Source organism: Gopherus flavomarginatus, chromosome 1 (genome assembly GCF_025201925.1).
Source record: "Gopherus flavomarginatus isolate rGopFla2 chromosome 1, rGopFla2.mat.asm, whole genome shotgun sequence".
Classification (NCBI taxonomy): domain Eukaryota; kingdom Metazoa; phylum Chordata; order Testudines; family Testudinidae; genus Gopherus; species Gopherus flavomarginatus.
This window is the reverse complement of record NC_066617.1, coordinates 46,363,016-46,385,332: the sequence shown is the minus strand read 5'-3', so window position 1 is coordinate 46,385,332 and position 22,317 is coordinate 46,363,016. Positions and strand designations below refer to the sequence as shown.

General features: G+C 42.4%; 2 protein-coding genes across 7 annotated transcripts in view; one reads left to right on the top strand and one right to left on the bottom strand.

Moving 5' to 3' along the window:
• LOC127042848 (uncharacterized) overlaps positions 1 to 22,317 on the bottom strand; it is a 394,053-nt gene that overhangs the window by 217,681 nt on the left and 154,055 nt on the right. The gene's annotated exons all lie outside the window — the stretch shown is intronic.
• The window catches only part of PTPRZ1 (protein tyrosine phosphatase receptor type Z1), a 199,419-nt gene that overhangs the window by 98,296 nt on the left and 78,806 nt on the right, over positions 1 to 22,317 (top strand). For all 6 annotated transcript variants that reach the window (XM_050935994.1, XM_050935993.1, XM_050935992.1 and 3 more), the window contains exons 3-8: positions 6,573 to 6,752; positions 8,503 to 8,654; positions 9,917 to 10,012; positions 10,263 to 10,329; positions 16,754 to 16,911; positions 17,764 to 17,914. In XM_050935994.1, the coding sequence (XP_050791951.1) occupies positions 6,573 to 6,752; positions 8,503 to 8,654; positions 9,917 to 10,012; positions 10,263 to 10,329; positions 16,754 to 16,911; positions 17,764 to 17,914 (804 nt within the window). The remainder of the gene's footprint in view (positions 1 to 6,572; positions 6,753 to 8,502; positions 8,655 to 9,916; positions 10,013 to 10,262; positions 10,330 to 16,753; positions 16,912 to 17,763; positions 17,915 to 22,317) is intronic.

Here is a 22,317-nt window from a genome sequence, read left to right as displayed (position 1 = left end):
CAGGGTAGAGCAAGAAAGGACCAGTTTTAAGTGATAGATTTGGGAGTTGCCAGCATAGGGCAGAAACTATGGAAGCTATTTGAGTCTCCCAGGAGTAAGGAGAAGAGGAGGGAGTGAAGGACAGAAACGTGTGGGGCTTCTACAGAGGAGGTAAGGAAGGGAGAATAATCTACCAGCAAAGATGCTGTGAAAAGAGAGCTAATGAGGGGATAGGGGAAAGGCAACTCTAGATTTAGTCCTGAGTGGAGCGCAGGAGCTAGTCCAAGAGGTAATAATAACAGGACTGCTTGGAAATAATGACCGTAATATAATAACATTTAACATCTCTGTGGTGGGAAGAACATCTCAACAACCCAACACTGTGGCATTTAATTTCAAAAAGGGGAACTATGCAGAAATGAGGGGATTAGTTAAACAGAAATTAAAAGGTACAGTGACTAAAGTGAAATCCCTGCAAGCTGCATGGATGCTTTTTAAAGACACCATAATAGAGACCCAACTTAAATGTATACCCCAAATTAAGAAACACAGTAAAAGAACTAAAAAAGAGCCAACGTGGCTTAACAACCTTGTAAAAGACACAGTGAGAGATAAAAATACTTCCTTTAAAAAGTGGAAGCCAAATCCTAGCGAGGTAAATAAAAAGGAGCATAAACACTGTCTCATTAAGTGTAAAAATGTAATAAGAAAAGCCAAAGAGGAGTTTGAAGAACGGCTAGCCAAAAATTCAAAAGGTAATAACAAAATGTTTTTTTAAGTACATCAGAAGCAGGAAGCCTGCTAAACAACCAGTGAGGCCCCTTGATGATAGAGATAGAAAAGGAGCTTTTAAAGACGATAAAGTCATTACGGAGAAACTAAACAAATTCTTTGCTTCAGTCTTAACGGCTGAGGATGTTAGGGAGATTCCCAAACTTGAGCCGGTTTTTGTAGGTGACAAATCTGAGGAACTGTCACAGACTGAAGTGTCACTAGAGGAGGTTTTGGAATTAATTGATAAATTTAACAGTAACAAGTCACCAGGACCAGATGGCATTCACCCAAGAGTTCTGAAAGAACTCAAATGTGAAATTGCGTAACTATTAACTATGGTTTGTAACCTGTCCTTTAAATCGGCTTCTGTACCCAATGACTGGAAGATAGCTAATGTAACACCAATATTTAAAAAGGGCTCTAGAGGTGATCCCGGCAATTACAGACCGGTAAGTCTAATGTCAGTACCAGGCAAATTAGTCGAAACAACAGTAAAGAATAAAATTGTCAGACACATAGAAGAACATAAATTGTTGGGCAAAAGTCAACATGGTTTCTCTAAAGGGAAATCGTGTCTTACTAATCTATTAGAGTTCTTTGAAGGGGTCAACAAATGTGTGGACAAGGGGGATCCAGTGGACATAGTGTACTTAGATTTCCAGAAAGCCTTTGAAAAGGTCCCTCACCAAAGGCTGTTATGTAAATTAAGCTGTCATGGGATAAAAGGGAAGGTCCTTTCATGGACTGAGAACTGGTTAAAAGACAGAGAACAAAGGGTAGGAATTAAGGTAAATTCTCAGAATGGAGAGGGGTAACTAATGGTGTTCCCCAAGGGTCAGTCCTAGGACCAATCCTATTCAACTTATTCATAAATGATCTGAAGAAAGGGGTAAAAAGTGAGGTGGCAAAGTTTGCAGATGATACTAAACTGCTCAAGATAGTTAAGACCAAAGCAGACTGTGAAGAACTTCAAAAAGATCTCACAAAACTAAGTGATTGGGCAACAAAATGGCAAATGAAATTTAATGTGGATAAATGTAAAGTAATGCACATTGGAAAAAATAACCCCAGCTATACATACAATATGATGGGGGCTAATTTAGCTACAACAAATCAGGAAAAAGATCTTGGAGTCATCGTGGATAGTTCTCTGAAGACGTCCATGCAGTGTGCAGAGGCAGGCAAAAAAGCAAACAGGATGTTAGGAATAATTAAAAAGGGGATAGAGAATAAAATGGATAATATCTTATTGCCCTTATATAAATCCATGGTATGCCCACATCTTGAATACTGCCTGCAGATATGGTTGCCTCATCTCAAAAAAGATATACTGGCACTAGAAAAGGTTCAGAGAAGGGCAACTAAAATGATTAGGGGTTTGGAGAGGGTCCCATATGAGGAGAGATTAAAGAGGCTAGGACTTTTCAGCTTGGAAAAGAGGAGACTAAAGGGGGATATGATAGAGGTATATAAAATTATGAGTGATGTGAAGAAAGTAGATAAGGAAAAGTTATTTACTTATTCCCATAATACAAGAACTAGGGGTCGCCAAATGAAATTGATGGCCGGCAGGTTTAAAACAAATAAAAGGAAATTCTTCTTCACACAGCGCACAGTCAAATTGTGGAACTCCTTACCTGAGGAGGTTGTGAAGACTAGGACTATAACAACGTTTAAAAGAGAACTGGATACATTCATGGAGGTTAAGTCCATTAATGGCTGTTTGCCACGATGGGTAAGGAATGGTGTCCCTAGACTCTGTCTATTTGTCAAGAGGATGGAGATGGATGGCAGGAGTGAGATCACTTGATCATTAACTGTTAGGTTCACTCCCTCTAGGGCACCTGGCATTGGCCACTATCAGTAGACAGGATACTGGGCTAGATGGACCTTTCGTCTGACCCAGTACAACCGTTCTTATGTTCTTATGTAGGGCCACAAAAGTCAGAGGAGGACAGAGAAAAAGATGTTTCAGCCACAAGCAGTGTCTTTGGGGACCATATTGTATTAAGGGTATGAATGGTTTATGTATGCAACTCGAGGCGGGGAGCAGAGTCAGGAGGTTTGCCATAGCTCCATCAGGAACTAAGAATAGTTGGGGGATGGGAGAGTGGCTAAGGTGAATCACTCAAATTCTAAACACCTCCAGAGAGATACCACTCCTTGGGGAGTCTTGCATATGCTGATTCAAACTGGACTTCCCAGAGACCCACAAATAACTAAAGGGCTTTTGGCATAAAAAGGTTGCGTTTAAACTGACTCAGGACCTTCTTTCTGATCCAGCAAATGGACAGGTTTTGTCCAAATGATCATTTGCAGAAGGGTGGAAAAGACTTTGGCCTGCTAGGGCCCCATAAGACTGATGAGTGACCTCTGCTAAGCTTTTAGCATCCATGCAGGAACTTCTGTTGTTTTTATATGCGTTTTCTTTGAAATGCTTTTAGCTGAAGAATAAATATGCGTGGTTGGAAAGAGGTGTGTGGTAACTTGTAACTGCTGGCAATACACTATTCGTAGCTCTCGGAGAGAAAGCAAAGCACAGATGCTGGCCTTCAGGAAATGTGGCTTGCTGGGGATATCCTAGGGTATGGCTACACTTGACATTTCAAAGCGCTGCCGCAGCAGCGCTGCAGGAGCGCTGCCGCGGCAGCACTTTGAAGTGTGAGTGTGGTCGGAGCGCCAGCTGGGAGAGAGCTCTCCCAGCGCTGCACGTAAACCACATCCCTTACGGGTGTAGCATGCAGCGATGGGAGCGGCACTGATTACACTGAGGCTTTACAGCGCTGTATCTTGCAGCGCTCAGGGGTGTGTTTTTTTCACACCCCTGAGTGCGAAAGTTGCAGCGCTGTAAAGCGCCAGTGTAGCCATGGCCCTAGTGTAAGGCAGGGAGTTGTGTAGCCTGAAAACCCCTGGTTGGGGGGAGGCGGGGGAAGAGATATGGATCTCCACCCCAGAGAAGTGGGAGCTGCAAAACTTAAGTGGATGCACTTGAGAGACTATGGAGGGGGAACATAAGTACTCTTTCCCTGAATCTGTGAGAACAAGGCACAAAATTCAAGGGAGGACAGAAAGTTGAGGAAGAAGAGGGAGTGATCAACATTACCAAAGACAACAGAAAGGTCAAGGTAGAGACACTGAGCCATAGTAGAACTAGGAAGACTGAGACTTTGGTAAGTGCAGTTTAAGCAGAGTGAAAAAGGTGAAAGCTGGATTGGTCTGGATCCCAGACTGAGTTAAAGGAGAGTAAATTGATACGGTTGTTGTAAACAATCAATAGTCAAAGACAAGCAGAGTGGTCAGGTTTGAGTCTTTTTAAAAAGAGGAATACTACTAGGCCATTTTTGAGGAGGAACGAGGTTGACCCTTAGTAAGAATTCATAATGCATATAATGAGGCATTGAGCTAATGTGCATGCATATTTAAATCAGGAAACTGACAACAAGTGATGCAGTATGAACAGGGTCTAGAAGAGATGATGTCTAGACTGTGGGAGTTGCGAGCAAGGATTCCCACAGAGGGCAACTGAGAAGAGGAAATGCTAATGGGGGAGGGGAAGCAGTAGGCTGGCATGAAGTTGGGGTTGGCTGGCCAGCCAGCTGGCCAATTAAATTGAATATGGGACAAAATTGGCCTCAGTAATATCAGCCAGGAAACCTGTACTGTTCCTAACAACCGGAACAATCTTGGCAAAGTGTCATAGTTCACCCTAGTTATATAACCGATACAGTATTTTGGTATAGATATTGGACTTGATTTGAATTTTCTTGGCTGTAAATGCAATCACCTTGGACATTTCTATTAAGTAGTAATATGGACTAGATGGCCTCTTGAACTCTTTTCCAGCCCTACATTTCTCTGTTTCTGGGTGCAGATGGTATTTTGAATTCCCTCTTGTCCTCGTTTTACCACAAGAAATGCCTATTTACTGTGCCCAGAATCCTTTGAAGGAAGTTTTGAGAGTGGAATGTTAGCTCCACACCTCATGTTCTGTTTTTTTCTTAGGAAAATTCCACAAGACTGCAAGATATTACCTCGCAATAGGAAATCTCATCAAAGTTCACCATTAGTCATTTTAGAGATTATCCACTATAAGGAGTATGCATGTTTGGATAGGGCTGGAAGTATAGAATTTCTCCATTGGTCAGGTACTTAGTATGAAGCTATAATCCCCGTGTCCAGAAAATCTAAAACTTCACTGTGAAGTTTGTTTAGTTTGCTTGGATATTGCAGTTGACAGTTTCATGTGTCAAAATTTCAGAGCAGTACCTGCATTACTTAAGCACCATTAGGTGATGTCAGTACCCTATTTAACTCAGTTTCCTGAATTAGTTAGTTCGAGACTGATCTATCTGTCTGTCTGTCAATCAGTTTGATTGTAGGGTTTTATACCACCAGCCATTGTCACGGCTGCAAAACTACTGCACCTCTGACCCCTTCTCTGGCCGCTCATTGCACTACTCTCTAGCGTGAGGCCTTGCGCCTTTACCTCCCTGGAGTAGAATTACGCATTTCTCCTACTCTTAGATCAAGTAGTTGAGTCTCCCACTCTGTGGATGAACCAAGCTTACCCTCAGCAGTTTGTACGGTACTTGGTACCTGCAGCTCTTCCCTTTGGAAACTTTTGGCCAGCATTGAATAGGGACCACAAACTGCCTTCTTAAAACAAAGTATTGTTTAATCTTAACAGCAGAAACAAGGCAAAGTATAAAAGTAGAGGTTTTTAAAACAATAAACAGTCTATACGCGCGCCTAAAGGTTGAGGCAGGCCTGTCTTACCCCAGATCACTGGCCTCTGGGGCTCAATCAGTTCCCCTACAGTCACTGTCTTGTCTTTGAGGGCCTGTCTTTTGATCTTGCCAAAGTTCCTTGTTCCAGTATTCATGAGCTTTGATCCTTGTGTGGTTACAAGCTGGGACACCACCACCCTTTTGTCAAGCTAGACTGTCGAGCTCAGCTGAGTGTCAGACGTAAAATTTCAAAGTGAACAGCCCCTGCATTGTCGCTTTTGTATCAGTAAATGGGTGGCTATCTGAAGCAATTGTCCTTTTCCCAGCTTATGTCCAGACAACCCCTGCTTGAATTTCTCTTGTATTCATACACTAACCCCACTTACAAGAGATGAACAGAAAGACCATATATAATATTCATCAGTTATTACAGATCACCTCCAAACCCACCACACTCATTACCATGTTACCTGAATGCCTTCCATTTATTCCAATAGTAATAGCAAAGTCATTAGCGGACTTTGTAGAATCATAAGGTCTCTATCACTTCTCCCTTTCAATGGTAAAAATTCTGATTGGGGTGAGGATTTCGTTTTTGATTTTTTTTATATGTTATTAATTCCTCTTTTTGTGTTGTGGTTGGCAGTGCATTATTTGGTACAAGAAGGTGGCAGTGTTGTAAGTGTCAGACTTATAGTGTACAAGCTTTTTCAGTGAAGAAGGCTTTGCAGCATTTCCTAAAGATGATCAGATTCTGGATTCGCTTGACCTCCTCTGGATGTTTGTTCCATTCCTATATTACATATTTTAGCATATACTTTGTATGTTTGTATAATCTGCTTTGTCATCAGCCCAAAGTCATTTCACCTTAGGTTTTTTACATGATTTTTTTTAGATGGCCTAAAAAGGTGATTCTCTATGTCTAATATTTAGGATGTAAGTCATATGTATTGTAAATAAAGACTAAGAAAGGCAAGTTTTCTGCCAGGCTTACATTCTATATTTTACCTTTTTCATGTGCAAAAAATAAGAGTATTAGCTTGAAAGATCATGTTTACTTATAATGTTTGCCTGTTATGTTTTGATGTTTAGGAACTTTGAACCAAAAGAACTGGGGGAAGAAGTATCCAGCATGTAATGGTGCCAAACAATCTCCTATTAATATTGATGAAGATCTTACGCAAGTAAATGTAAATCTCAAAAAACTTAAATTCCAAGGTTGGGAAAAGGAAACTTCAGAAGACACTTTCATTCACAATACTGGCAAAACAGGTAAAATGTCCGATTTCATGTTTTGAGTTAATTGGGCATCATGAAAGTGAAATGTGGTGAATAACTGAGGTTTTTTAATTATGCTTTTCTTTTTCTTTCTTTTCTTTTCTTTTTTTAGCCTTTGCATTTTGGATTTTAGCTATTAGCCAAAGGCCAGGTGGTGACAGCAGCCAAGCGTAATAGAAAGCCCCTAAAATAAAGAAAACAAATGTAAATTATGTGCACGGTTAGAAATAGCCAAAGTAATCACATCATTAGTATCATCCCTTAATGAGTGCTTATTGAAGCTAAATAATAATTTAGCATTTGCCACAAAATAATAATTACTACTAATAATGCCTGCTCTGGAAGATGCAATTAAGATACAAAAAATCATTTTTAATGTATCATGAATAATCACTCAATCACTAGTATGTAGTTCATAGGATTACTTGGTATTTACAGAGCCAAGGTTGCTATTGGATCTAGCACTGTAGTTATCAAAAGCTGTTTGGCTGTTGGAGAAGCGGGGGATGGTCTTTTGTTTCAGGCACAGGATTTGGAGTAAGGACATTTAGGTTCTATTCTTGGTTCTGCCATATACTTCCTGTATAATTCTGGACAAGTCATTTAATTCCCCTGTGCCTCCATTTCCCTATCTGTAAATTAGGCAAATAGTTCTTCCCTACCTTACAGGAATGTTCTGAGGATAAATTCTTTAATGCTCAAAAAAGCTAAATGAGATCCTCCTCCATTGTTGAAGTTCAAACTATTTGAAAGGAGCAACATGGCACTCCAGCCAAACCTCCTTCAGCGTTCTTCTGAGTACGGGAATCTAGGAAACTGAGAATCCACTGCTGTTGTGTGTGGCAAGAAGAGAGTGCAGTACCAATCATCTACTCCATCCCTCTGCCAGTGTAGGATTTTCTCTGCAACATATCTGTGTTCAGCTCTTTTTCCAGTTTATTTGTAATTATCTGCAGGGACAGAGCTTCCACTGCATCATTTGGGAGACTATTCCACAACCTTGTATATCTCACAGCCAGGAAATTCTTCCTGGATCTAGCCTACATTTTCCTTTCCTTTGGTCACATCTATATGAAAAGTGAAAGTTAAAGCACCTTAACCACTCCCACCCTCCATCCCATCCCCCACCCCGGGAGGATACTGTCATTCAGGAGTAAAGTGCCCTTAATCTGTTGTCACTTTATCCTCCTCCAAGGAGTGTTCCACGTCCTAGTGTAGACAAGCCCTAAGTTTTACCTCATTATTTCTAGTTAACCCCCTTCTACCATGTTCAATAAATTCTTTCTCTTCATTCCCATTTGCATTATCAACACATCCACTTTCCAGAAGGTCTCTATCCTAGGAGTGCAAAGATAGGACATTAGGGTTTTGTTTTCTTTCCTTAGAAGGAGGGTTTCACTGATAGGCCAGCTTTCTTGAGCTTTTGTTTAATGTAAGACTATGACAGGTTTCAGATGAATTACAAAACAATGGATTATGAGAGTGCATTAAAGTAATTCAGCTCCCCATATGTCTATTTTATTAATCAAAGTTTGAAATGAAGTAAAATACATTTCATTTTGTTATTACCAGCTATAAATCTCCCAAATGGTTTTCTTTCTTGGCTGAATAATCCACATTCTGTCAAGCTGTTGATGAAATATAAGGAGAACCAACATATGTTCACCTTTTAGCTAGTAATGTTGATGTATCTGAATTTCAAATGCACAGACATGCTCATTGACCATTCTTTTTTTCTCTTTAGTGGAAATTAACCTGACAAATGATTATTATGTCAGTGGAGGTGGCTTAGAAACAGTATTTAAAGCAAGCAAGATAACTTTTCACTGGGGAAAATGCAATGTATCATCAGATGGATCGGAACATAGTTTAGAAGGACAAAAATTTCCTCTTGAGGTAATGAATTGTAATAGACTCAATACTGTACAGTCCTGCAAATAATCAGACTTGTTAAAGATGCAACAAAGAGTCCTGTGGCACCAAAGCTCACACTCCAATACTTCTGTTAGTCTATAAGGTGCCACGGGACTCTTTGTCACTTTTTACAGATCCAGACTAATGTGGCTACCCCCTTATACTTGTTAAAGATGTTAATTTATCATTTGATTAGGGTACATTGTGTGTATATAATCCTTCAAATCCAAATGAGTAATATTTAAATTTTATGTTTGCAAATATGAATCAAGGCCTGATCCAAAGCACATCGAAGTTTTGCCACTGACTACAGTAGCCTCTGAATGAGATCCTTCCTGTACAGTTGTATTTAGTTTGCCATTCTGAAAACAAAGTGTGCATTTTCAAATTCAGAATTGTTCAGGAGAGATGAGCACAAATCTAGGTATCAAATACAGGGTCTAATCCTGCAAACTGAATATAGGCCCAGTTGCCACAGATGATCAAATATCTGAGAGTTACAGTAAACTCCATGGACCCATTCATAGTCTAATAAGTTACAAAACAGTATATATCTCTGAGGGGACAAATGGAGGGATGGAGTTGCTGGGATCCTCTCTTCCTCTCTTCTCCCCAGTTCCATGGAAAACTGTTAGGGACAAACTTACACTATGGCCAGTGTGGTCCATTCAGTCTTCTTGACTTCATGACCCATTTGGACTTGCCATTCAAGCTCCAGCCTTATATCTTCCATCCTGCTAGGACATCAGGGAGCAGAGCCTCCTCTGAAAACATCCCATGGGAAGAGGGGTGGAGTCACATACTCTGCCCCAAGGTAGGGAGCCAGATTTTGGTTGATCATGAAGCTACCCCTGTGGTGGAAGAGTGAGGGTATGAGGCTGTGGAGCCTGATGCAAGCGTACAGTTCCAGCCGACTCCAGGCTGCAGAAGTGATAGGATCAAAGTCTTGTTTGTATTACCAATACAGCTCTACTTTTAGTTTGGGGTAGATACAGTGGGTGAAATCCTGTCCTCCTGAAGTCAATAGTTTTGCCATTGGCTTCACCAAGTAAGTTTTTAGGCAATGGATGAGAGAACTATAGAAAAGGCATTTATTAGAATTAAAGTTTGTTACTGCTTCAAGATTTTTCTCAGTGTAGAAATATCTGAAATAAATAATTGTATTGTTTACATTCTTTTAAAGATTTTTTTTCTATCATGATGTATACCTCTGAAAATTGAAGATCTAATCTTTATATTTACAGATGCAAATCTACTGCTATGATGCAGATCAGTTTACAAATTTTGAGGAGGCAATTAAAGGAAATGGGAAGTTAAGAGCTTTATCAATTTTATTTGAGGTAACCATTTCGTATATCTGTGGCCTTAACTTTGCTTTAAAATATAGCAAATATCCAATCTGAGCTAAATGGTTCTGGTATATAATAAGCACATTAATGTATATTTCTAATTTATTTTGCACAAAAAATTATTTGGCAAATATGTGTAATTACTCTTCTTTAAATCCTCTGTTGCCTGCTCAGCTAACTTATAGCTTTCATTTTTTATTAAAACTTGTTTTTAATAAAGTATACAATTTGTCTTTAACAGGTTAGCCTGGAAGATAATATGGATTATAATGCAATTATCAAAGGAGTAGATAGTGTTAGCCGGTTTGGTGAGTTTATCTTCTTGCTTGATTGGTTATTGGTTGGGCCAAATTCTGCTTTTGAATGTGCATGCAAAACTTATTGAAGCTATTGGGAACCATGAACTGGATTTGGTCACTTTTGTTAAAACCAAAATAAAAAATGTCACAAATTGGTTATATTTCCCCAAAAAATGGTTACTTGAAAAAACTGGAAAAACCTGAGTCACAAAGTGAATAGATTTAACTTTTCCAAGGCCTTTGCTACACTTTCAGTGTTTGGTCAAGAGAAATTACCAATTTATTCATTAAGGTTTCTTAGTCGTATATATCTGAGTTTTCTGTGTAATTTGTAGCACAAATACAAGATCTGTCTTACAAGTCTAGTTCTGGGAACAAAGTTAGATTTTATGAATGTCAGTATTCAGTAGAGTCAGGGAGCTATATTCCACTTTCAATGACACTGGTGTCAATCTGAAATAACTCAGTCAGTTTCCATGAAATTACTTTACATTTACACTGGTGTCATTCAGAGCAGATTTTGACTCAGTGTGTGATGCTTTATTTTTTAAAAAATTGTCTATTCATTTACATCAGAGCATGCTGAGTAAAGGATGGTACATCAGGAGATCTAGTTTCTGTTACATACGCTGTCTCACTGCGGCCCCAGTTGAGGAAAGCATTTAAGCACGAGTGAGGATTCTTTCCTAAATCAGGGCCAATGACCCTGGGTAAGTAATCAAGCCCTGGTCCACACCTAAAACTTAAGTCAAATTAGCTACATGGCTCAGTGCTGTGAAAAATTTCATGCCTTGAGTGCCATAGTTAGGTTCACCTAACTCTGGTGTGGACTGAGCTCGGTCGATGAAAGTATTCTGCCGTTGACCTAGCTACCACCTCTGGGAGAGGAAGATTAGTGACATTGACTGAAAAACCTTTTGTGTCAATGTAGGAGGTTTATATGCGACACCACTACAGCTATAGCACCGTAGCCGTGCTGTTGCAGCAGCTTTAGTGTAGATGTATCCTCACCCTGCCTAGCTCATCAGTTTCTATGGCTTTAAAATGGGGATAAATATACCTACCTTTTGTAAAAAGTCCTCTGAAATATATGGATTTAAAATGTTAAGTATTGATTATTTATTCTGATTAGTTATTATAGGATGTGTGTCATAAACTTTTAAAACATTTAGCCCCCAAAATGGAAGCAGATATCGGTCTCCAACACAAAACAAAGTCATGGAACGTTTTTAGCTTATGAGGACAAGATGAATTGTGTAAATCAGCTAGGATTCATTATTACAACTAGTCAAAACTCACCAAAAATTCTCAGAAATGAGAAATGCTACTTTGAAATCTGGTTTTGTTCTGAGTCGGACCAAAGCTAAATTTTTCAAGAATTTCTCTCAAACTGGAAATTATGAAAAAAAATCATTTAGAAAACACTGACACATGATGGTTCTGAAAGGAAATATGCTCCCTGGGACAGGTAGCCGCTGACTGAAATTAACATTCATGTCAGGTTCAGACAGCAACTTCCCATGATCCCAGGATCTGCAAATCCAGGCACGGAGACCCCAGGTCTTCCAGACTCCTGGTCCAACTTGGGAATCAGCAGCATGGTGAGCCAGCCAGCCTGAGAGTTTGGAAGCCCTGGGGTCACCGCCCAAGCACAGTCCACATAGCAGAGCTGTCCCAGAGCCATGAACCCTGGAAGCCCATCTCAAGACTTCAAGACTCCTGGCTGTACAACAGAGAGCCTGGAAGCCTTGAGAGCCCCAGTCCAAACTGTAGTTCTCAGGGCTTCCATGCTCCCTGCTGCAGAGACAGGAGCAAGCACTGGTTAGATGTGGGGCTCCAGCTATGAAGCTAGTATCCTAGACTCTGAGGATATGTCTAGAGCCCTGCGCGGATACAGAAATTTGGATCTGCATCTGATCTGCATCTGTGGTAATTAAATTGTATCCAATCTGAAATCCGCACTCCACCTTTTATCCACACCAACACCCTCTACAGCAGGGGTTCTCAACTGGGCACCCGTGGCCCCTTGGGGGGCTGTGAGCCAGTTTCAAGGGGTCCATGAGCCCCATGGGGCTGGGGGCCTGAGCCCCAGCACCCCTCTAATGATCTGAAGTCCAGAGTCCCAGCGCCCCAAGCCCTGGTGCTCCTCCCTCCCCTTCAGGGCTCTGGGCTTTAGCCCTGTGGAGGGGGGTACCAAGGCTTAATGTTTTAGCCCTGCCGGGACCACTGGGACTTCAGGCTTCAAACCCCCCCATGACCACCACCACCCTCGGGGGGCACCATGGCTCAGAGCTCCAAGCTTTAGCCTTTTGAGAGGCACTGGAACCTGGGACTTTGCCTTAGCTCTGCCAGGGGCTCTCGGGACTCTGGGCTTTAGCCCCATGGGGAGCACAAGGGCTTATGGCTTTAGCTCTGCCTGGCTCTGGGCTTCAGCCCTGTAAGTGGAACCTCTGAAACTATGGCCCTACAAGGAGCCACAAACCCCAGGTTGAGAACTGCTGCTGAGCTAGAGCCCGGGGCGGATAAAAAAATTTGGATCCACATCCAATCCAAGAAGATAAGCAATATGACCACATCCACGGACGCAGATATCCATGGATATAAAGCAGATACCTGCGAATTTGTAGGGATCTGGGTAAGCCTACACTGCAGTAAGAGACCCGAGTCAGCGAATCTCAGAGGCTGGGCCAACTGACTTGGGCTTGCAGGGCTTGCATGTGGGCTAAAAATAGCACTTTGATGTTTGGACTCAGGGTGGAGCCCAGGTTCTGAAATCTGGGAGCGGGAAGGCTCTCAGAGCCCAAGTGGGAATGTCTACCCTGCTATTTTTAGCTCCACAGCACCAGCTCTGTGAGCCCTGGTCAGTTGACCTGGGCTCTGAGACTCACTGCCACATTTCTTTCTTTTTTTTTTTTGAACAGTGTAGATGTACCCTCAGAACTGGAACTAGAGCCTGGGTTTCCAGGGCTGCCAGGCTCCCAGCTCCACACCAAGGAGCCTGGAAAACCTGGATAGCCTAGCATGACATGACTGCGCCAGAACAGGGAAGCCCAGCATCCACAGTAGCCGGCCTTGTGAGCAGGCAGGGAAGTGTTTCCATTGTAATCTTTCTTGCAAGTCAAGTTTGTCAAGCCTGACTTGCTTTCGCAAGACATTTCAGGTTTGATGAACTGGCGCTTTCTGACAAAGCTATGTTTCATTAAAAAATTTCTGACCAGCCCTATTCATTAGTTTTACATGCTTACATGAGACACCTGAAGGGAAACCCATCAAAGTAAACACCATCCAACAACCTTGCTGAGGAGCTGTAAAGCCAAGGGCAGCAGGTGTCAAGCTACCTGACACTTTAATGATGAACAGAACATGCTTTATTTTAATAGATCTAAGTGAGCTCACAAAATTCAGACCAAGACTAATTCAGATGGTTTATACTGGAGAAAGATGTATAGTACATCAGCTGTCCTTGTAAATCATATCTTATATTTTGTATATTAAAATGAGAGTTGCTGAGTTCTCAGGCTCTAGAGTGGAAGTATTCTCAGTTTCTTGCCCCGCTAACACTCTGAGAATAGAAACCAGTCATGTTACTATCTGACATCGAACATTTTCTCTTGAAACTTTTCAGGTGTTTAGTTTTATAGTCTAGACTATAAAACTAAACAAGTTGTTACTAACATTCAAAGTGCCACAAGCTATTGAAGAACCTTCTAGCAAAGGAAGTTATCTTATCAGGACACTTGCTGTAAATGTCAGGTTTCATATCCTGATGCTCACAACTACAAAAGGATTTGTGAAGCTAGAATTATTTAACTAGATATACACTAGATTGTTAGGAGCATAAGCTTTCGTGGGTGAATGCATGCATCTGACGAAGTGGGTATTCACCCACAAAAGCTTGTACTCCAATACATCTGTTAGTGTTTAAAGAGTCACAGGACTCATTGTTGCTTTTTACAGATCCAGACTAACACGGCTACCCCTCTGATAGATTGTTAGGGTGGCTGCAATCTGAAAGTGCCTAGGAGGTTGACAGAATACTACAGATAGGTGGAAATATTTTGCTCACCACTGTTGAATGTTCCCCTGTCATCAGATGTGGACAAGAACAAGTCATTTTGAAAGAAAAGGTGGTTTCTAAGACTTGACTCAGTAGAACAACTTTGATTCTGTGCAATAAAATGGCCAACAGTTTATAGCGGAATGTTAAGGTGACGCTAAATGGGGATGAGTTACAAACATCACTGAGGACAGATATAATGCAAAGGGACATGACTAGGTTAGAAATACCTGCATGTGGGGGAAATAATTTGGAATGGATATTTATTGAGAGAGGGAAGTTTACAAAGCAGTAACATTGAAATGAACCTAGGGATGATAACAAACAGCAAATTATATAGACATGAGTCAGATTTTATTTAAAATCACATCTAAAAGGACCAGTGGTCTTTTAGATAAACACAATCATCCTCTCATGGAAGTGGGATTGTCCAAAAGCTGGTAAATTCCCCCACTTGAGGAAGTTGGTATAATCTCTGCCAGTTCCACTGATGGGCTCCTGCTGCCTCACCAGCTGAATCTCAGTCAGCTCATCCTCATCCAAGCCCCAATCCTGGCAAGATACCAGGGAAGTGGATGAACTGCACCAGCCATACATTTACATGCGTGACTAAATGTGTATGTGGGGTTTTTCCATGCCCTTCAGTGAGGGCAAAGCATCTAAGTGAACTGGAATGTTTCTTCTCCCTCCTCTGATACGAGTGTATGCAAAGGAGAGTAAGGGCTTCTCTACACTTGAAACACTACGGTGGCATAGCTCCAGCACTTCAGTGTAGACACTGCCTACGCAACCAGGAGGGGTTCTCCCATCGGCATAGGTAATCCACCTCCCTGGCAGGCAGTAGCTAGGCTGATGGAAAAATTCTTCTGTTGACCTAATGCTGTCTACTCCGGGGGGTTAGGTCAGTATAGCTACATCTCTCATGGGTGTGAAGTGGCATGGCTATACTTGCAGATGTAGAGCATTTTGATTTAAACCAGCCTTCGTAGAGCACAGTTGGGAAAGCGCTGTAGTCTGTCCAAACTGACTGCTGCCAGCGCACTGGCATGGCCATGTTAGCAGCTCTTGCAACGGCCACAAAGAGCAGTGCATTGTAGTTGCTATCCCCGCATGCAAGTGGCTACAACGTGCTTTTCAAATGGGGGGGTGGGGTGGAGTGTGACAGGGAGTGTTATGTGTATCTGGGGGGGGGAGAGAGTGGGGTTTTGGGGGGCTGAGAGCATGTCAGCATGCTGTCTTGTAAGTTCAGACAGCAGCAGACCTCCCCCCACCACCTCTCTCTCTCACACACAGCATTCCACAGTAATGGTTGCTTTGTCTCGGAGCAGATAAGCAGCTGGCTGTCAAATGGAGCTTTCAAAGAGCATATCCAAAACAATGACAAGAGTGGCCACTTGGCTTTAGGGGATTATGGAACGTTTCCGGAGGCTGATCAGAGTTCAGTAATGCAACACCTCATTCACATTAACGCTGGGGGCGTTCCAGCGGGTGTGCAGCAAATGTTATTCCACTCACCAAGATGGAGTACCAGCAGTGCTCTAGCTGTGGAATCGGAGCGCTCTACATGCCTTGCCAGTGTGGACAGGTAGTGAGCTAGTGCGCCCGGAGCTCCTTTAATGCACTGTAACTCGCAAGTGTAGCCAAGTCCTAAGAAATACAGCTATGCTGATGTGAGCTCCCTATGTAGACCATCCCTTACTGTTGCGTACAGGGCAGTCACCTGAAGTGTTACATCATCTTGAAAGAGGTCTTCATCTCCTGTTCTGTCTCTTGTAACATTGTTCCTTGAGCTTTCCCATTCTTTTTCACCATGTTTCACTATTTCCTGCCTCCTAGCACAGTTTGCTCCAGGCTAGAGTAATGTAATGCTCAGTGTGTTCCAATGAAGTAACACTTCCCTGGACTAGATGGCACTTCATATGCAGCTTTCATACCTCTTCCCTGCCCCACAGAGAGTAAGAGGTACTGTGAATGTGATGTATTGAATGATCTTGACTCTGAGTTCAGTAATGGTCTGTCATTCAGCACTTCATGGGAGTCCCTCCCAGGCGCAAAGACTAAAAGCATTGTTTCTTTGAATCTCACTGCTGCGATGAAGATTGGGAGTTCTGAGTTTACAGCTGAACTTCAGCCTTCCATAAAGTAGCTCATTAGAACCTTCTGCTGACCCAGTAGAATTATTGTTTTAGGATCTTTGTTAAAACTTAAGTGCAAAGGGCCCAATCTTTCATAGGCTGAACAGCCATTGAAATCAGACTCCAAATGTCCTCAAACATTCCTTTGTTTCACTTGAAGGAACTTCCATTTTGCACTCTACTTTTGTTTTATTCAGCTTTTATTTAATATCTTAATAATTTGAATATAAATGTTTTGCAGGAAAACAGGCTGCATTAGAGCCATTTGTTTTGCTGAACCTTTTGCCGAACTCAACAGACAAATATTACACTTATAATGGATCTTTGTCAACGCCTCCCTGCTCAGAGACAGTCGAATGGATTGTGTTTAAAGATCCCATTAACATTTCTGAAAACCAGGTAATTCATTTAATCCATGTGAAAGAAATAATTGTTCTTATTTGAAAGGAAAAACAGTTTTCATGTATGTGGTAAATGTGCATGGCATTAGTTTCTAGCCTAACAACCTAACATTTTTTTTTCTAGCTTTTCACTTGCACATGTTTCAATTAAAATCTATTTGTCTGAGTAATCCCCTCCACCCCCACCCCCACGTTTTCATTCATGGCTAGATTCTGACAACGTGCCTGTGCAAAGTAAACTACTAACCCAAAGAAAGCAGTAGGAAACACTGGAGGAATAGTGACTCAGGTTATCTCTGTAATTAAAAAAACACGGCTGGTCCATGCCAGCTGACTCAGGTTACTGGCGATCAGGCTAAGGAGCTGTTTGATTGTGGTATAGACATTCAGGCATGGGCTGGAACCTGGGCTCTAGGACCTTGTGAGGTGAGAGGGTCCCAGAGCTTGGGTTGCAGTCCAAGCCCAAATGTCTACACTGCAATTAAACAGTCCCTTAGCCCGAGCCCTGCAAGCCAAGTCAGCTGACATGAACCAGTTGCAAGTGTTTAATTGCAGTGTACTCATGCCCTCAGAGGTATGTGTCTGAATCACAATGTTTACTGGGATTATTCCTGAACTGAGTATCAGAGGGGTAGCTGAGTTAGTCTGGATCTGTAAAAGTAGCAAAGAGTCCTGTGGCACCTTATAGACTAACAGACGTCTGTTAGTCTATAAGGTGCCACAGGACTCTTTGCTGCTTTTTCTGACCTGAGACAATCTACACACCTTCCATTTCTCAAAGTTGTGCCTAATATCAGAATCCAGTTCATTTTTATGACTTAGGGGAAGTGTGCTGTCTTTTATTTTTCAGTTGGCTGTATTTTGTGAAGTCCTTACAATGCAGCAGTCTGGCTATGTCATGCTGATGGACTACCTGCAAAACAACTTTAGAGAACAGCAATATAAATTCTTTGGACAGGTGTTTTCCTCATACACTGGCCAAGAAGAAATTCATGAAGCAGGTATTTACAGAGTAATTACTACTGCGGGCTTCAGAGATTATAAGACTGTTTTAAGTACAACTATTGACCCCAATAACAAGATACTGATTTTAACTTGAAGAAGAAAAGATCCTAATAACACACAGCTTTAAAAGACAGGTTAGTGCTCATAAAAAAAATGCCAGATTAAATGGAGTAGAAAATTAAATTCTTGCATCTACAGAGCACATGTAGTAAAGAGGACATCAGTTCAAGTGTCCCTGTGCAGCTCTTTTAATGGCTTCAACACTGATCAAAGCTGCCATCTTGAGGGGTATGCAGTGTTGTAGCCATGTCAGTCCTAGGATTTTAGAGACACAAGGTGCGGGGGGGTGAGGTAATATCTTTTATTGGACCAACTTCTGTTGATGAGAGAAACAAGGTTTTGAGCTACACAGAGCTCTTCTTCAGGTCTGGAAAAGGTACTCAGAGTGTCACAGCTAAATACAAGGTGAAGCAGATAATTTTGCATAAGTAGTTTGCACATATTTTAAGAGGGACCATTCAAAGTAAAGTAGCCCATTAACACCACTGCAGTCATAGGAGTGAAAGGGCTGGTCTACACTACGGGGGAAAATCGATCTTAGATACGCAACTTCACCTACGTGAATAACGTAGCTGAAGTCGAAGTATCTAAGATCGAATTACTCACTGTCCTCACGGCGCGGGATCGATGTCCGCGGCTCCCCCTGTCGATTCTGCAACTCCGTTCGGGTTGGTGGAGTTACGGAATCAATATAAGCGCGTTCGGGGATCGATATATCGCTTCTAGATGAGACGCAATATATCGATCCCCGAGCAATTGATTGCTACCCGCCGATACGGCGGGTAGTGAAGACGTACCCAAAGAGTACTTCATTCTCCATACCAATTTAATTCTTTGTTGTGTGATGTGGGACCACTGTCAATAACATCTAAAAGGAAACCACCAAATTCATTTCACTTAAGCTACCAAGCAACTGCAAGAGAGAAGCTACTTCTGATCAGCCGTAACTCAGGCCACTGTGTGTCATTTACTGTAAATGGATACAGCATCAAAGGTCAAATTTTGTTCTCTGCTACACCTGCGGAATCTCACATAAATCAATAGAAACTATATCCATGTAACTGACAGCAAAAATTAGCACTAAATCTATTAATTAGGAATTTATATTCACAAGTACAAATAAACCCCAAAAGGGAGGGAGTGGGAAAAGAGTGGTAATTTTTACCAGCTTCGATTCCATGAACCATAGGCGCCAACTCCGTGGGTGCTCCAGGGCTGAAGCACCCACGGGGAAAAAATGGTGGATTCTAAGCTCCCACTGGTAGCCCCCCAGTCAGCTCCCACCTGCCTGCAGGCCCTGCAGATCAGCTGTTTTGTGGTGTGCAGGAGGCTGTGGGCAGGGGGAGGAGTGAGGATGCGGCGCTTTCTGGGGAAATGGTGGTGGGAAGAGGAGGGGTGGGGGTGAGGAAGGGGTGGGAAGAGGTGGGGGGGGCTTGGGGAAGGGGTAGAGTGGGGGCAGGGCTAGGGGTCGAGAACCCCCGGCATTTTGGAACATTGGAGCCTGTGCCATGAACATTTCCCACTGGTTCTGGGCCTGATACTAAAAAGACCCTGCTTGGAACTTGCAATGAAGTCAGTGGATGTTCTGTATTCAGAACCCTTACAGGACTGGGCCCCTGGCACATATATGTGATGCTATTTGAATCAAAATGATGATAAATGGGATAGATTTATAGCATCTTTGCTATAATTAGCCAAAATGATACTTCAGTTCTGAGCCCATCCTTTCAAACTATTACAACATTCTCAGATAATTGTTCTTGGGGCTGAAATTTGTCATCACTTGGTCTCAGCCAATAAATGATTTTTCTGAGGGGGAAAAGCTTCATGAAAAGATACCAAACTGTATCTGAATTTTTCAAACACAGGAATGGGGAGGGATGGAGAGTGGTAAGTGTTTAATACTAGGTAGAATTGAGGTCAAAGAGTTAAACAAACTGCTGTTTTATAGCATCATACTTTTCACGTGCACAGACACTTTTACATGAAGAACATGCACTCCACCTTGTTTGAAGAAATTCAGTTTGGAAAATAACTAAGGGCTTGGCTACACTCGAAACTCCAAAGTGCTCCCGCGGCAGCACTCTGAAGTGTGAGTATGGTCGTGGTACTCCACCTCGCCAGGGAGATTAGCTTACAGTGCTGGGAGCCGCGCTCCCAGCACTGGGGCACTGTTTACACTAGCGCTGTACAGCGCTGTAACTTGCTGCGCTCGGGGGTGTTTTTTCACACCCCTGAGTGAGAAAGTTGCAGCACTGTAAAGCGCCAGTATAGCCAAGGCCTAAGAGCATGTCGACACGACAGCCCTAAGTCAACTTATGTTAGGTCGACTTTCAGCCACCGCAGTAATTACTACCTTCCTTCTGTCAGTGGTGTGCGTCCTCACCAGGAGCACTTCCACCAGCTGATGGGGGCAGTGTGGAGGCTGAGAGCCAGGGCTGTACCTGCCCAGCTTTCTTGTCAATTTCACGGCCCCAGCATGGAGCAGCCAACAGCTGATGTAAGTAATGCAGTTGCTGATACAGACTAACATTGCTACCACTGAAACCTACATAGACACTGCGTGACCCTAACTACTCTGCTGTAAGCCCTATGCCTCTCATGGAGGTGGAGTTATGATGTCGGTGTATTAGGACACTTACTTCCATGGGAGGAAGGCTGTCACGTGTACACTGACATACTTAGGTTGACGTAAGCTGCTTGTGTTGACCTAACTGTGTAGTATAGACCAGACCTAAGATTTTCCCCTCCCAAAGAGATGCTTGAAGGAGGGCCTATAGAGGCAGATCATTCCCTCAGATGGATCATCCTTTTGAGTTTAGGGGGTCCATGTTGTTGGGAGGGGATGAGGCCTCTCAAGCCTGTGGAATCTGAGATCCACCGATAAGGTTTTCCACTGGGATGAGACTCCATACTTATAGTGAGAGAAGGCATCTGCGTGCCTGGCTCCTTCTTCCACTCTGCCTCTCTCCATCTGGCAGCACTTCTGCCAATGGTCATGTCCCCGCAGGTCACTAGCACTAGTGGAAGGAACCCAGAGGGAGGTAATACAGCTTTGAGCTGTGTTACCCCCACCTGGATTTCCACATAAAATAGGGGGCAGAGTGGGGGATAGTGCCACAGAAAGTGGGCTACAGCACTGCTCTGTCCCTCCCATCGCACACCCAAAAGCCTGGAGGAGCCCTCTCTGTGCTGACTCTCACAAGTGTGCGGGTTTACACAATGGGGGATAGAACTGCATAGGTAGATTTGTATCCAGCTTCTCCCTTTCTGCCCTAGCAGGCAACATTTCATTGCCAAAGTGCCCTTTCATTACGCATATGTGGAAAAACAATCTAAAGTTAGCAAGGCCCTTTTCTGCTCTCAGTCACACAGTCAGTGTACATAGGGAGTAACCTCTGCTCCACTACTGATTAAATATTTTGTACTGAGTATCCAAAGTGTCTGACAGTTGTGCAATTAAAACCTCATACTTAACATTGCATGAATATAGTTTGACTTTTCTATAGCTTCCAGTTTCAGACTAGCACAACAGACATTTTCATACATTACTGATAGACTTGTATAACAGGGTATGTGTACATTGCAATAAAAAACCTGCTGCACCTAGTCTCAGAGCCCAGGTCAGCTGACTTGGACTTGTGGCTCAGGCTGTGGGGCTAAAAATTGCAGTGTAAACGTTCAGGCTCGGGCTGGAGCCCAGCGAGTGGGGGTTGGTCTCAGAACCCAAGCTCAGACGTCTACACCACAGGTTTTAGCTCTACAGCCTGACCCCCATGAGCTCACCGGGGCCAGCCGCAGCTGAGCCATGGGTCTTTTATTGCAGTGTAGACGTACAGACACAGAGCAAAGTGTTTTCCATCTACAGATCTTAGGAAACATATTTATTCTGCTCTTCATATCACCCTGGCAACAAACACATTTAGTATTTGTTCTGAAGTAGGAATTTAAAATGTCTAATTGTAAGTTAAACATTCTGCTCTGCCCATAGGCAAAATGGAGGGCTAGGCATGGGTTAATAAAAATTCCAGATGTGCACATATTTTACAATTCATCCTAATGTGTTAACTCACTGTAATGAAAGGAAAGGGTGATTACTCTTGATGTGAATACATATAGCTTCCTTTTATATTAACATCAGCTATGTGTATCAAGAGCAATATTTATCTAAAATGTGCTTATTTGAGAACTTGAATTTGTAGTATTTGAGGTACTTGTTCTGAACAGGTAGTAGGTAAAGACAATAGAAGAAAACTCTGATTGTTCTGAAAGGATCTTTAGGAGCTCTGAAATGCTGAAATATAACATTAAAACATGAATGGCTCACTTCAGTAATAAA